Source organism: Podarcis filfolensis (assembly GCF_964270895.1).
Source record: "Podarcis filfolensis genome assembly, chromosome: 7".
Lineage (NCBI taxonomy): Eukaryota > Metazoa > Chordata > Lepidosauria > Squamata > Lacertidae > Podarcis > Podarcis filfolensis.
In genome coordinates this window covers 27,319,423-27,332,790 of record NC_139603.1, presented here as the reverse complement: position 1 = coordinate 27,332,790, position 13,368 = coordinate 27,319,423, and the positions used below count along the sequence as shown (strand labels likewise).

The following is a 13,368-nucleotide window of genomic DNA, read 5'->3' as shown; positions in this document are numbered from 1 at the left end:
GTTGGAGACATAATATCATACTTGATTAAAAGACCTAGATATCTGGTCTGGATTTTTTGTGTACTTGTAATAAATTCGTATTTGGAAATTTGCCAGAATGGAAAGGAAACCACTGCAGATTATTATTTTTTTGCAACAGTATAATTTAGACATTTAACAGGTAGTCCTGTGGGCTCCTAGTTGATGATAGAACAGAGCAGCTCTTCCCCTTTGCCTGCAGAGGGAGATCCAGAGTGGGAGATCCATCACTGGAGACCCATTGATTTTGACCACAGAATCCCCCTCTGCTGTCAATGTGTCTACAACACAAGGGAGCACAAAAGGGGTGTCCTGGTGCAGGTTGAGGGAGGCCTTCGATCTGCAGGCTCCCAAGTTACCTTGAAATACTTCCAAACTAGGAGGAAAATTATTCCAATGAGAGGGAAATTGAAGGGGGTGGGGTGGGGGGAGCACTGGTGTTTAGGATGGGGGAAACGTCCTTCCTCAGCTTTTGCCTTGACTGGTGTTAAGTCAACAGGCTTTGGACATGGCAGTTCCTCTGCCAGAGATGCTTCTCCACTGTGGTCGGCATGCTCTGCATATAGGTTATTCTAGGTAAATCCACTGTGTTATAAATTGTTCAAACTGCTTTTTAAATCCTGACTTTCAAAAGGTGGTTGTGGTGACAGAAACACAGTATGGAATTATTGTTTACTAGATTGTGACTTTTTGGGTGGAAAATAGATTTCGAGTTGGATCAAAACAAGGTAAAAGTGGAACTCTGCTTGTGCAATGGTGTTTGCTAGATTTCTCCCCCTTCCCCACTACAGCCCCCCTTCCCTCAAAAGCTGCTCTTGAGGGTTGATTTCTGGTGCAAACCACACATGGCAAGCACTTCCATCAACCACCACCACCACCAGGCGATTGCTCAAATATTTGGCTGTGGACATCCGTTCATGCAATAGCCTATGCTGTCTACCAACAAGGGTCTCAGTACCAAGGGCTCAGTTCAGAATGCAGGATGGATGAGGCTTATAGTCTTGATATAAGACTCTCAAGTGCAGAGCTATACCAGTGTTGAGCAACAAACATCTTCTATGGTCAATTTGCATTACCGACAGTACATTTTGGAGAAATCAAAGTTGCTCAGTACTGAAGGCCACAAAAAGACCCTTGGCACCCTTTATCAGTTGCTTTGAATTACAGAACAGTGCTTAAAAAAAAAAAAGCTTCAAAATGAAAGCTATTAAAATCTAATCTACCTGAAGATTTCCTGGGGCATGTTTCATTACCGCAATTGAAATGAGTGGAGTATATGATGTGCTCCTACTTACATGGGACTTTCTGCTGAGCACAGACTCCCAATGTCCTTGATATAAGGAGTGGCGGTGGGATCTCATTTTAGACTCCCATGTCCCACTATGATGAAAAAGGCATAGGTTCATTTCTTCAGTGGCCAGCGAGATGTAAACTTGTCCCTCAGTTGTACCACTTCAGGCTGCAGCTTGGGCTTATAGTGATTGAAAGCTCTTTCGTACAAAAATAATTTCCTGGACCAAGCAAGCCAGATTCAGAGAGGCTAAAACCAGTCTCCTGTCATCTACCCACTAGCCCCATGCGACCTGAGAGGTTGCTAATACTTTCATTAGTACAAGTATACATACTGCAACCTACAGCCAGGGAAACCTGTAGCTCTCCCACGGTTGTTGGATTACAACTTCCCATTGTTCCCAACCATTGAGCGTGCTGGCAGGAGCTGATTTTGGACTTCAGGCAGCTGAAGTCCAAAATATAAAAAGCCACAGGCTCCACCACTCCTGGTGTAAAAGAAAGTGATGCTATATTTGAAGTTATTCAACCACATTTTCATCAAGTACAAAATAATGAAATATTTAAATTTCAGTCTGATTACTTGCAGTTGCATTTAAAACCGAGACATTCTCTGGTTTCGTATTTGGGCATGGGGAAGCATGTTAAAATGGAACATGCAAATCCACTCTTTCCCAAGCAAATGAATTCAAACCAGATGAGTAGGATTAAATAAAGGGAACCCTTACTTTAGCTTAAAAATGAGAAGGAACAACATAGTATGCTTCAAGTAGTGGATGATATTTATTTAGCAAAACATAATCACATGTAAGAGAAATACAAATACTGAATACAAAGCATGTTCGTTTCATTCATCTTTTAGGAGAGTGAATCACAGGCAAGCAGAAAACAAAGCAATCATATGCTGCTGTTGCTCTAAATATAAAACTGACTACACGAGTTTGAAAAAAACTTTAAAGCAGTTATTATTTCATCCTCTACTTATAGTATGTTTCTATTGAAGAATACCAGAAGTGTGATGTTCACTCAAATACAAGACTTTTAGCACTTTAAAAACTTAACAGATTTATTGTGATACAGGCTTCTGAGGACTAGAGAGACCATTATCAGATGCATTAAGTGTTATCATCAATTGGCACATACACAAGTAGGTTTAGGGAGAAAATGTGGGAGTTTTGAACCATTTTTTATTAATTCAGTCTCTGAAGAGGTTTATTTTTTTTGTATATTTAGATAAACTTGCAATACTGTTGTGTTCTTAAGATAGCATTTTCTCTAAACCCTTCTAAACAGTAACGTTGTTTGTTTTTTTTTTTAATTATTATTATTATTATTATTATAACGTGTGCTCTCCTTTCATGTAAACTGACTGGGTTGTATCTATTGTGCGAACATGAGGCATGATCACCCAATGGATATTTCTCTTCCACCTCCCCCCCCCCATCTATCTATCTATTTTCCTGTACCTGCCAAAAAGCTTGCCATGTCAGGTAGCATCTACTGAACATTGTGGGCTGTTGAATGAAGGTGCAATAGAAAGGGGGGAGGAAATAAAATAGCATACTGGCACAAGATTCCTCTTCCTGATTTTGAGCCCCCACCCCACCCCTGACCTCCTGGAAAGCCTTTGGGGGGGTTTAGGGGAGAAATGGGAAGGAAAATATCCATCTGTGTGTACTTACACAATACTGGATAAAAGCCCGTAAATTTTAACACTGCTTGATTGTAAAGAAAACAACAACCCTCAGAACCGTAGCTTAGATAGTTTTCATTTTATTAGTAATTTCAAATTAATGTGTCAAATGCATTCACAAGATGGAATTACTTAATGGCAGCAAAATATTGACAAGTTACAATAAAGAAAAGGAGAAGTGAAAGAATAACGTCTAGGTTAACCATGTTCATCAATGTTAGTTTGTGATAAAACACATTATCACAGAGATCAAGCTGTGCTTATTCACAATCTGAACTGAAATGAATGCATCTAAAAATCTGACAATGCCCAGGGATCATGGAGTTTTCTTAGATTGGGCTTGGGGAACCTGTGGTCCTTCAGATGTTGCTGGCACTATAACTCCCATCATCCTGACCACTCAACATGCTGGTTGGAGCTTATGGGAGTTGAGAGTCCAAATCTGGAAGACCACAGGTTCCCCACCTGTCTTCTACATGGTTAGATGCACATCGTAGGAACGCGCCATTGCACTGTTATTTAATATTCAATAGAACTCGGCATAAGCAAACACACAAAAACTTTAATAAGCTTGTTATTCATCAAACGTCAAAAATGAATGGTAAAAATAGTTATCTTAAACCACTGCTTCACTTTTTGATGCACAAGTTCATTACTGTTTGTCAATCTCACAAAGATATCAGCCTTCTGTATTTTCATAGTCTGATCTGCCTCCTGAGCAAACTTCAATCCATGCAAATGTTTCTCAGAAATTTTCTGCCACTTACCCTACACAGGAAGGGAAACACATGGTTAGCAAAGGCAGAAATCAGTATCAGATATATCAAAGTCATTTCAAAATAACTTTGTGTGTCATAGCAACCTACACTGCAGCACAAGGATAAATAGAACTAGAAGAAATTCTTAAAATACATTTCCAAACTGATGCAATTGATACAGTAAATATACTGTAAAAAGCAGTATATTTAATTCTTACTTGACTGACCTGTGGCTTAAGTATATCCTCATTTTTCGGTCTGTTTGTTTTTTAAGCTTAGTCTAGTATCCGTCAGAAAGCCACTCCACTTAAAAGTCTAAACTGAATTGCTGAGAGAAGCAAAGCTAAGTCCTATGATCTCCCACTACAATGTGAACTGAGTTATAAAAAAAACTGGCCTACAACTCCAGAATCTCTGCTGGCTCTTCAGGTATACACCCACACAGCCATCCTCTGCAAAAGGTCTGACCTCTTCTTAGCACTTTGAGACATCCAAAGGAAGACTGATATTTTGCAGCCAAAGCATATATAATGCATGCCCTGGGATAAATGAATGTTGCAGTATGCTGATACCTGCTTGCAAAAATTAAAATAGTATGTCCGTGAGCTTATCACTAGGGCTCCTTTGGCAGGAAGGGTGGAATAAAAATGTAATAAATAAAATTTACCATCAAATGTGCTTGACTCTTGCCTATAGTATTATAATAAAATGTTTATTTAACCATGCCTATCTCGTTTATCACAACAAAATCACATCACCCAAAAGATGAAACAGACACATTTTACATAAAAACACCACAACTATGCTAAGAACTGCCAGAATGGCAAAAGTGTAAATGAAGTCTATATATATCTCAGTGCTGTGAACAGGAAAAAAAAAACTAGACATAACTAAATGAATGTTTTTCGTATCTTTTATAGAACAGAAACCTTTGTTCATGTCTTCTGGTTTCCATCATCTTCATGTGAGCGGCACCTATAACACAAAGAACAAGTAAACAAGCAACTTTGTTTTTCTTAGGAACTGTTTACAAATCCTGTTGCCATAAGGTTGGTGGTAGCTGCTACAGGAGTTGACATGACCAACTCTTTTCATTACTTGTAAACGGGGGGCAAGGAACAATGGTGGAGGCAATAGAATTTTACGACAATCTGGGTCAGAATGCCACCTGGCGTGCAAGATAGCCTGGAGGTGTCGCGAAAGCAGTGTGCGCTACACTGCTCCGTGCAAATAACTATCAAGTAATCTACTTCTTCATTTCAGTGAGAGTGAAAGCTGCATTCTGTCTCCTGCACAAACAAGAAGTATTTTAAGTAAGCTGACAGAGAAACAGATTTGCTACTTTTAAAGTAACTTTAACTGGAGAAGAAAAAGGGTATAGGGTCAATACAGGCAGGTTAACATCATCACTTGCCTCCTATGCAGTGTGCTATTTTAACATGGGGAGGGGGGGGGATAGATCACCCCTTTGGCAAGCAGCGTGACTGATTGTACTAAATGCGCACAACTGGATGCAATTATCTGCCTAAATGGATTTTCAAAAATCCTATTTACAGAATTTCATGATTTGGGGTGTTTTTGTACACCTGTGCAACATACATGAAATACATACAAATAAGATAATACGTGGATCGGTTTTTTAATGCAAGAATAGGATTGGTAAACGTTAATCCACTGAGTTTGGTACCTTCATGTTGAACAAGGAGCTATTGTTTAAGTTGTTGCTAAATGTTTATCTACACATGCTGTCAGAAATAACCTTGTTAGGAAGGTGAAGTTGGTGTCTCAGCAAACCAGACCCCCTGGAGTAGGCGTTGAGTGGCCTGTGACTTGCTTTCCTTGTCTCTCTCAGCACCATCAAAAAGGAAAAGTAAGAAAAACAGCACAAACATTAGTTAAAACCTGATTCGAATCCAACAACCTACAGGAATAAATTTACAATGAAAGTAGATAGTATCTGTAGGGTGCAGGGGGTAGTATCTAAACTGAAATGTGGATAATTAAGAATCTAATCTCTCTTTCAATGGGCCACATCTTTTATTAACTGCTTTAATTAACGGACTATCAAAAACGAAAGATTCCTCTGATGCGATTACCTGAGTCGGCAACACTGGAGACAAAATCTTTTAAAAATGGCTACCAATGCCTTGTTCACAAAAGACTTTATTATCTAATGATGCATACTGAAAACATACAGAAATCTGCATGGTCCACTTTACATGCAGCAGAACAATCTTCACTTTACAATAAGTGAATGTCAACTGTTTTATGCAAGAGACAACACTTTAAAGTCACATTTCTTAAAGAAAGCTTCATTTACAAAAGAAATAAAAGGTAAAGAAGCAATTACCGCTTTTAAAAAGCAGCTGCTTTGTTCAAGAGTGGAAGGTTTATGCCTGTATTGAAAGACAACATGATCACAAATAATGAAAACAATGAACAAATGAAAAACACCTTTAGCATAAAGCAGTACACTTTCAAATGACATACAAGTAGCTAAAAAATCTTTATTATGGTGTTCTCTATCTGGCCATGAAATAAGGACTTTTGGAATTGGAGCTCCGCATTTGTCGTTAGGAAATGAAAACTTCTCTTAAGTATTGGCTCTATGCCATAGTGAACTGCATTTAACAAAATGTATAAAGTCTATATATATAGCAAGTTGATTTTTTAAAAGTGAAAGTAATAAACAGTACACTGAAGGCGCTCTCTCCATCAAGTGCACACTCCCCAATTTTTTCTTTCTTTGAATGTGATGATCAAACAGAAGTTGGAATTATGCCACAGTTGTAATGCCAGAAAACAAAAAAACAAGATCATTTATAAAAACATGCAGGGAATTCTGCTACAAAGCTATTGACCCTCATTTGCCAGTTGCTCCAGTACAATTAACATCTTAAACGTCAGTGATGTTGATGGTTTAGCTTACCTTCAGTGTACTGAAAGTTGTACGCAACCTGCTTTAAAAGAGGAGACCATCCCTGCGGGCAGGCTCAAGAAGGAATAGACCCCCTTCGGCACTGACTACACCAAGGGCATGCTGCTGTGGCCTGCACGCACACACCTAGGAAAACGCAATATAAACAGCATTTATGCTGGCCATTTTTCAGAGACCAAAATGAAGCCAAATCTGCTAAAAACCAAAATCAACCACCCAGTCTTACTGATATTTTAAGAGATGCTTTGTTGCATTTAGTTAGGGTGAGAGAGAGGGAGCATATGTGTGTTTATATATATATATATATTATATATATATGTTTGGGAACTGCAGCCATATACGCTAGCATTGTATTTCTGTGCAGTCTTGGCAATAAAACAGTTCTACAGTGAAAAAATCTTCACGTGAGAGACAAACAGAGTTACTCTAACATTTCTAAAAGAAATATCCGCCTTGGTGTTAATTCAAATATATCATTCTTCCTCAACTTTGCAGGGTAATTATTTATATGCTATATGTACATTTATAAATTGCTGTGAAATTGCATCAGTCTTTGTATATTAACTAGTCAAACCCTTTGAACATCTTCGCTGGATTTAAATTTTCTCCTGGATGAAGGCATGCTGTAGAGCCTGGTTGATACTAATCCGTTTAGCTGGGTCTAACATGAGGATCTGATCCAACAAGTCCTTCAGCTGGTGAACCTTTTTGCGCTGATCTTCAGGGAGGCGTTGGCACCCAATTAAATCTGCCAGCAGGTCCTTTGTTGGATTAATGGTGCTCATGACAGTTACTTTTTCCTACAAAGATAAGGGCATCCAGCACTTAATATCTGAGGCAACAATAAAGCCATAAAATAGTATATGGACATTCCAATTTATGGTGGTACTTTGTTATTTTAAATGGGGCATATTACATTCAACAGCTAAATGGAGTTTCTTATTTTACGAACTGCAGAAGGCTGGATCATGCTAGGTGAAAAGTGCTAGCATTTTCATGGAGAAAGGACTAGTAACTTTAATCGGATTCTAAGTAAACATCTTTGCATGCACCCTAGTTCAGCCGCCTTCCCACCCAGCTAAAAGCTGATTATTACTGCACTGTGAAAATCTTTTCTCTGAAGTCCTTCACAGCATCCAATCTCTATTCCGTGTGATCACAGCCAAGGTGAGGAGAGCTACACCTCTTAGCTATGCCTGTGAACAGCACTGTAAATGGGTGAGCATCCATCATTTGCTGCACTTACTTGAGCTTCTCTTTCCCTACTCCCTACCTTCCTCGACCACCACTAACTTAAGCCCCTCTCGTGCCAAATCAACGCTGCAGAACTGAGGCTGAAAGCAAAGCTACTCAGTGCACAGACTCAACAGTTCACCATTTAACATCAATGTTACACTGCAATCACGACAGTTGTCCCCCATCTTACCTTAACAAGGTAGATCTTTTAGACTAGAAAATTGGGGTTCACCTTGGGGAAATAAAGGGAAGGTACCCTCCAAATAGGAGCTTTCTGTGTATTCCGTACTGCGTGGACTGTTTTCTCTAAACTAAATAAGGATGAAAGTATTTCAACCTTCACTGCAAATCTGCAAGTAGTGAATAGTTTGGATATTCCACTGAACCAATCCAGCTGCTATTGTATAAAATCTTCATGTATTTGTTCATGTGGTTCTCTATGCTAACAGGTTTGCTGACAATTTGAAGAATATGCTGTATATGGTTACTGATCTCTCCCAAGCTTGGTGTATGTCAATAAGTTTTAAAACAAGCCCTTCATACAAAAAGTTGCAAAATTTATATAACAACCATATTCACCAAATTCTAATTTAAACCTACAAAAAAGGCATGAGAAATTTCCAAACAGAACATCGCATTTTACTTAGTGTAGTTCAGACTTACCCTTTCTGTTACTTTATCTACCTCTATGTACATAAAGTTGAGATTTTGATCGAAGTGTTGATCTTTGAAGACTCCTTTTCGGATCATCTGAAAATAGATAGCAAATTGAAAGTCTTAAAAAGTCCACAAGTATAAAACATGAAAGCAATAATCTCAAAGAGAAAGGCTTATTTCAACCATGTAGGCAAACTGAAAAATAAAGTGCACTTTATTTTACACTGATCTCAGAAGCTTAGGGCGTATGAAATGTTCAACTGATAAAAAGGTAGCATCTTAAAATAGGCCTCTACACATTTAACTCCAGAAAACTAAGACAAGCCTACATCAAAAGCCTCACGTTACTTCCAGAAAACATCAAGGGTCATTACGTTCTATTTCTTCAGATCACTGCAGAGAGAGAGAAAAATCTACAATAAAAAATGAGATGTCTTTTTCATTTGCATCAACGATAGACTGTTGTATCCCATACTCTCAGCGTGTGAGTGGAATGCATTTGTGCTCACACAAGAAGACTACATCTTCCTCTCTTCCCACCTGCAGCCCTCTGCATATCCTCAAAGTCTTCTCTAGAGGGTGGCATAAAGGGAGCTGCAGCGGGGAGGAAAGAAAGGCGAAAAGCTGTTCTGCAAGCAGGAGTCCTCTCATGCAATGGTGAGTTCCACCCACAGACTCTAGTTACTGGGAAGTTCCACTAGAATTAAGTTTTAATAGCATATTGGCCCCTTTCAGAAAGAATATCCGCAGGCTGTAAACCATAGTTTAGGGGCAGGGTGAACAAGTTGGGATGTTACAAGAGTCCTACAAGATCAGGGAAAATTCTAGAATGTTATTCATCTTTGAAAGCAATTTATTTCTTTACCTTGTTTGGCATCTTTCCTTTGAGGTCCATAGCAAGTTTCAACATATGATTGTTGGTTTTCCCAGGAAACAATATTTTTCCTGTGTAAAGTTCATATAATGTACAGCCTACAGACCACATATCTATACCGTAGTCATAGATTTTGCCTATAACTGAAGGAGAACAGTTGTAAAATTAAAACCATTAATCGTACAAAATGACACACTCAAGTAAAGGTCACTCACTTTTCTAGGATCAGCCAGCCACAAAAAGAACAGAATAAATGAGTTGCAGTATCTATGGTATTTCTCCCGTGCCACTCAGCTCGTAAAAATGGGTATACTATTAAAACAGCATTGCCATCATATCCTTTTCTAAACTTCAAAATTCATCCATCAGTGATGCTCCACACCAGCCTTAATTTCTTTCAGATCAAGAGTGTCAGGTGAGAGGTGAAAAGAGATTGGGTGAAAAGGTGGGTGAAAAAGTTTGTAGAACAGAGATTTTATGGTGTAGCAGTAGATAATACAGTACAATATACTACAGAAGCTTCCGTTCCCAGTCTGATCATCTGTTATGCAGAGGGAAAAGAATGTCAGAGGCAAGAGTGTGGAAGGAACAAAGAACAAAGTGGCTTAGGCAAGGAGATGGGGAGATAGTAGCAACCAAGTGAACGGAAAATGGGGAAGAAGCAACTAGGGAACCTTGAAAAAGGAGGAGTGGCAAAAGACATTGGTGAAGGAGGGAGGAGGGGACCCAGTAAGGGGGAACTTGATAAACCAAAAGCCAAGGAAACTTTAGATGGAGTTTGTTCTCCTTCTCACAGTAGCCTGCCATACACCCATGCTAGTTGGTTGATTGATAACTATTAAAATCTAAGACCGCATCAAGAAATTTTGCCATGTATAAAATTCAATTTTTGCGGTCCTTCTTTATAAATGTGCAAGTTAAAATCAACATTAACTGCAGAATTCGAATATAAGCAAGAATATCTCAGAGTAGATTAACTTACTAATTTCAGGAGCACGATAAAATCGGCTGACAAGATACGGTGTGATGTCATTATCCGCAACATGTGAAGCCGACCCAAAATCGCAAAGTTTTAGAATAGTTTTAGATTCGTTCACCTTAAAAAAAGCAACAAGAATTGTACTTAATGGAGAAAGTAGCAAATGACACTGATTGTGCAAACTAACCACCAACCTTTAAGAAGTTCAGCATATGTATTTAGCACGTATTAATACTGATTTTGTTTAAAAGCAGGATAGAGTTCAAAAGCAAGGTGAATCTGAACACTGTGTGCTGGGAACCAATGGAAAGTGCTGTGACTTCATGCTCTGCTATGGGCTTCCTGCCAGCATCTGATGGGGCCGTTGTAAGCAATAGGATGCCGTGACTAAATAGCCCCATAGTCTGATCCAGAAGTTTTATTTAGTTCTTGTCATCTTTTAAAAAATATCTTTTAAAAAAACCAACTGTCTGAAAGAATGTGTAACTTCTAGAGAAGCCATATTTTAAAAGGAATTTACTCTGAAGTTAATACTGACATCTGTTGAGAAAAACTGGAATTTATTCACCTGGTAGTCATGAAGAAGAAACATCTGAAATGAATTTGTACCGTATTTTTCGCTCTATAGGACACACTTTTTCCCCTCCAAAAATGAAGGGGAAATGTGTGTGCGTCCTACGGAGCAAATGCAGGCTCCTTGGCTTCGCCGCGACGCACCTGTCCTGGAAGCCGGAGGAGGAACAGAAGGGTCTCCTTCTGTTCCTTGTCCAGCGAAGCCGGAGGAACAGAAGGGTCTCCTTCTGTTCCTTCTCCAGCTTTGCTGAAGGGCGCTGCACCTTCTCCCTCTCTGCGCAGTGCCTCTCCTGTGAAGGAGAGGCGCTGCGCAGAGAGAGAGAGAAGGCGCAGCGCCCCTTGAGCAACGCGCCTGTCCAGCGAAGCCGGAGGAGGAACAGAAGGGTCTCCTTCTGTTCCTCCTCCCGCTTCGCAGCGACGCGCCTGTCCAGCGAAGCCCAAGGAGGAACAGAAGGGTCTTCTTCTGTTCCTTCTCCAGCTTCGCTGAAGGGCGCTGCCCCTTCTCCCTCTCTGCGCAGCGCCTCTCCTGTGAAGGAGGGGCGCTGCGCAGAGAGAGAAGGCGCAGTGCCCCTTCAGCGACGTGTGTGTCCTGGCTTCTGCTTTAGCCCTGCGCAGCCTCTTTGAGCAGGGTGAGCCTTCATCCCGCTGCCCTGAAGAGGCTTGGCGCCGTTACCCCAGAAGCCAGAACAGCCACACGGTATCCCAGAAGCCAGATCCCTCTTGCTGTTCTGGCTTCTGAGGTTCAGAATAATTTTTTCTTGTTTTCCGCCTCCCAAAACTAGGTGCGCCCTATGGTCCGGTGCGCCCTATGGTGCGAAAAATACGGTACTTCACCTCAAAGACAGAGTTCACACTTGAATTATTTTGCCCAGCATCCAATCTATGTTTTGTGGTTGTCAACAGCAATCCATTCCAATAAAGATTCTATATAGCTAACTTCCCAGCAGCCCATACCCAAATATTTTCAAAAACTGTTCGGTACAATGTTTGCACAGAGTGGGTTACTGTACTTATTCCATGCATCCTTGTAACTGTATACATGACTAAACTGTTCCTTCTTATGCAAAAAAAACTGCTGGAACTGTCAGGGGGTTGGAGTTAAGTGTGCCTACTGATACAAAGGCAGTTATGCTAGTGATGCATTTTCTGCGGAATGCTAATTTATCATGTAGGTGCACAAGTAGGTTATGAGAATAATTCCAAATTATACATTAAAATGCTAGCTAGCATATTACAATTAGCACTGACCAAATATTAGAATTCAAATGTTGCCAGTAAACTACTGAAACTTAAAATGACAAGTAGACTGCTCCTACAATAACAACAATAATATTATTATTATTTATGCCCCGCCCATTTGGCCAGGTTTTCCCAGCCACTCTACAAGTAATGTGAAGGCTGTTTGAGAGAGTGGTTGCGGCAGCAGCAAGGAATCTCTCTGTGTAATGGGAGCAATCCATACAGTGAGAGAGCTCTGTATGTGACAACTGACCTACGGAGGGTCACTCCACAGGGATGGTTTGCCATCAAGACCAATCCTAAGCTACGGCACATCTTTAGTTTGGAATGCAAGCTTGATTAAATTTGCTCTTATTTGTTATATTACTATACAGTGGTGCCCTGCAAGACGAATGCCTCGCTAAACGAAAAACCCGCAAGACGAAAGGGTTTTCCGATTTTTTAGCGGCTTTGCAAGACGAATTTCCCTATGGGCTTGCTTCGCAAGACGAAAGCCCATAGAGAAATCTCCGGGTACAGCGGGGAAGCGCAGCACGCCTTCTCCTCTGTTCCCGGACCTGTCCTGAAGGCTTGCGGTGGGACGTCCGGGAACAGAGGAGAAGGCGCGCAGCATTCTGAATGTTGGCGGTGGGGAGGAAAGCCCTCCTCCCACCGCAAGCCTTCAGGACAGGTCCGGGAACAGAGGAGAAGGTGGTGGGAGGAAGGTTTTCCTCCCCACCGCCAACATTCAGAACAGCATTCTGTCCCCAGACCTGGTCTGAAGGCGGTCTCCATAGGAAAGCATTAATTGATTTTCAATGCATTCCTATGGGAAACCGTGCTTCGCAAGACGAAAAACTCGCAAGAAGAAAAAACTTGCGGAATGAATTAATTTCGTCTTGCGAGGCACCACTGTACTAAGTTGGGTTGGATCTTATTCATAGAAATTGCTTCTTCCCCTTTGGGGAGGACTTGTGGGACACCAGGGAAGGTAGCCATGATCAGGCAGTTGGGGAGAAATCAACCAGCCACTGATATTTTTCAGCATAAAATCCATGAGAGAGAGAGAGAGAGAGAGAGAGAGAGAGAGAGAGAGAGAGAGAGAGGGAGGGAGAGAGAATATGAATTAAATCT

The 13,368-nt window shown here is 40.6% G+C and overlaps 1 protein-coding gene across 4 annotated transcripts in view; it reads right to left on the bottom strand.

Annotated features, from left to right (window-relative positions):
• Nucleotides 1-3,061: 3,061 nt before the first annotated feature.
• The window catches only part of PRP4K (pre-mRNA processing factor kinase PRP4K), a 29,915-nt gene continuing 19,608 nt past the window's right edge, over nt 3,062-13,368 (bottom strand). Inside the window, exons 12-19 of one of the 4 annotated variants that reach the window (XM_083623740.1) lie at nt 10,447-10,561; nt 9,456-9,607; nt 8,597-8,683; nt 7,272-7,497; nt 6,689-6,823; nt 5,519-6,155; nt 4,689-4,734; nt 3,062-3,769 (exon numbers count right to left, since the gene is read on the bottom strand). In XM_083623740.1, coding sequence (XP_083479866.1) covers nt 7,294-7,497; nt 8,597-8,683; nt 9,456-9,607; nt 10,447-10,561 — 558 coding nt within the window. In that variant the 3' untranslated portion in view covers nt 3,062-3,769; nt 4,689-4,734; nt 5,519-6,155; nt 6,689-6,823; nt 7,272-7,293. Of the gene's footprint in view, nt 3,770-4,688; nt 4,735-5,518; nt 7,498-8,596; nt 8,684-9,455; nt 9,608-10,446; nt 10,562-13,368 lie in introns of all 4 variants that reach the window. The other 3 variants (XM_083623738.1, XM_083623739.1, XM_083623737.1) reach the window with 3 other exon arrangements.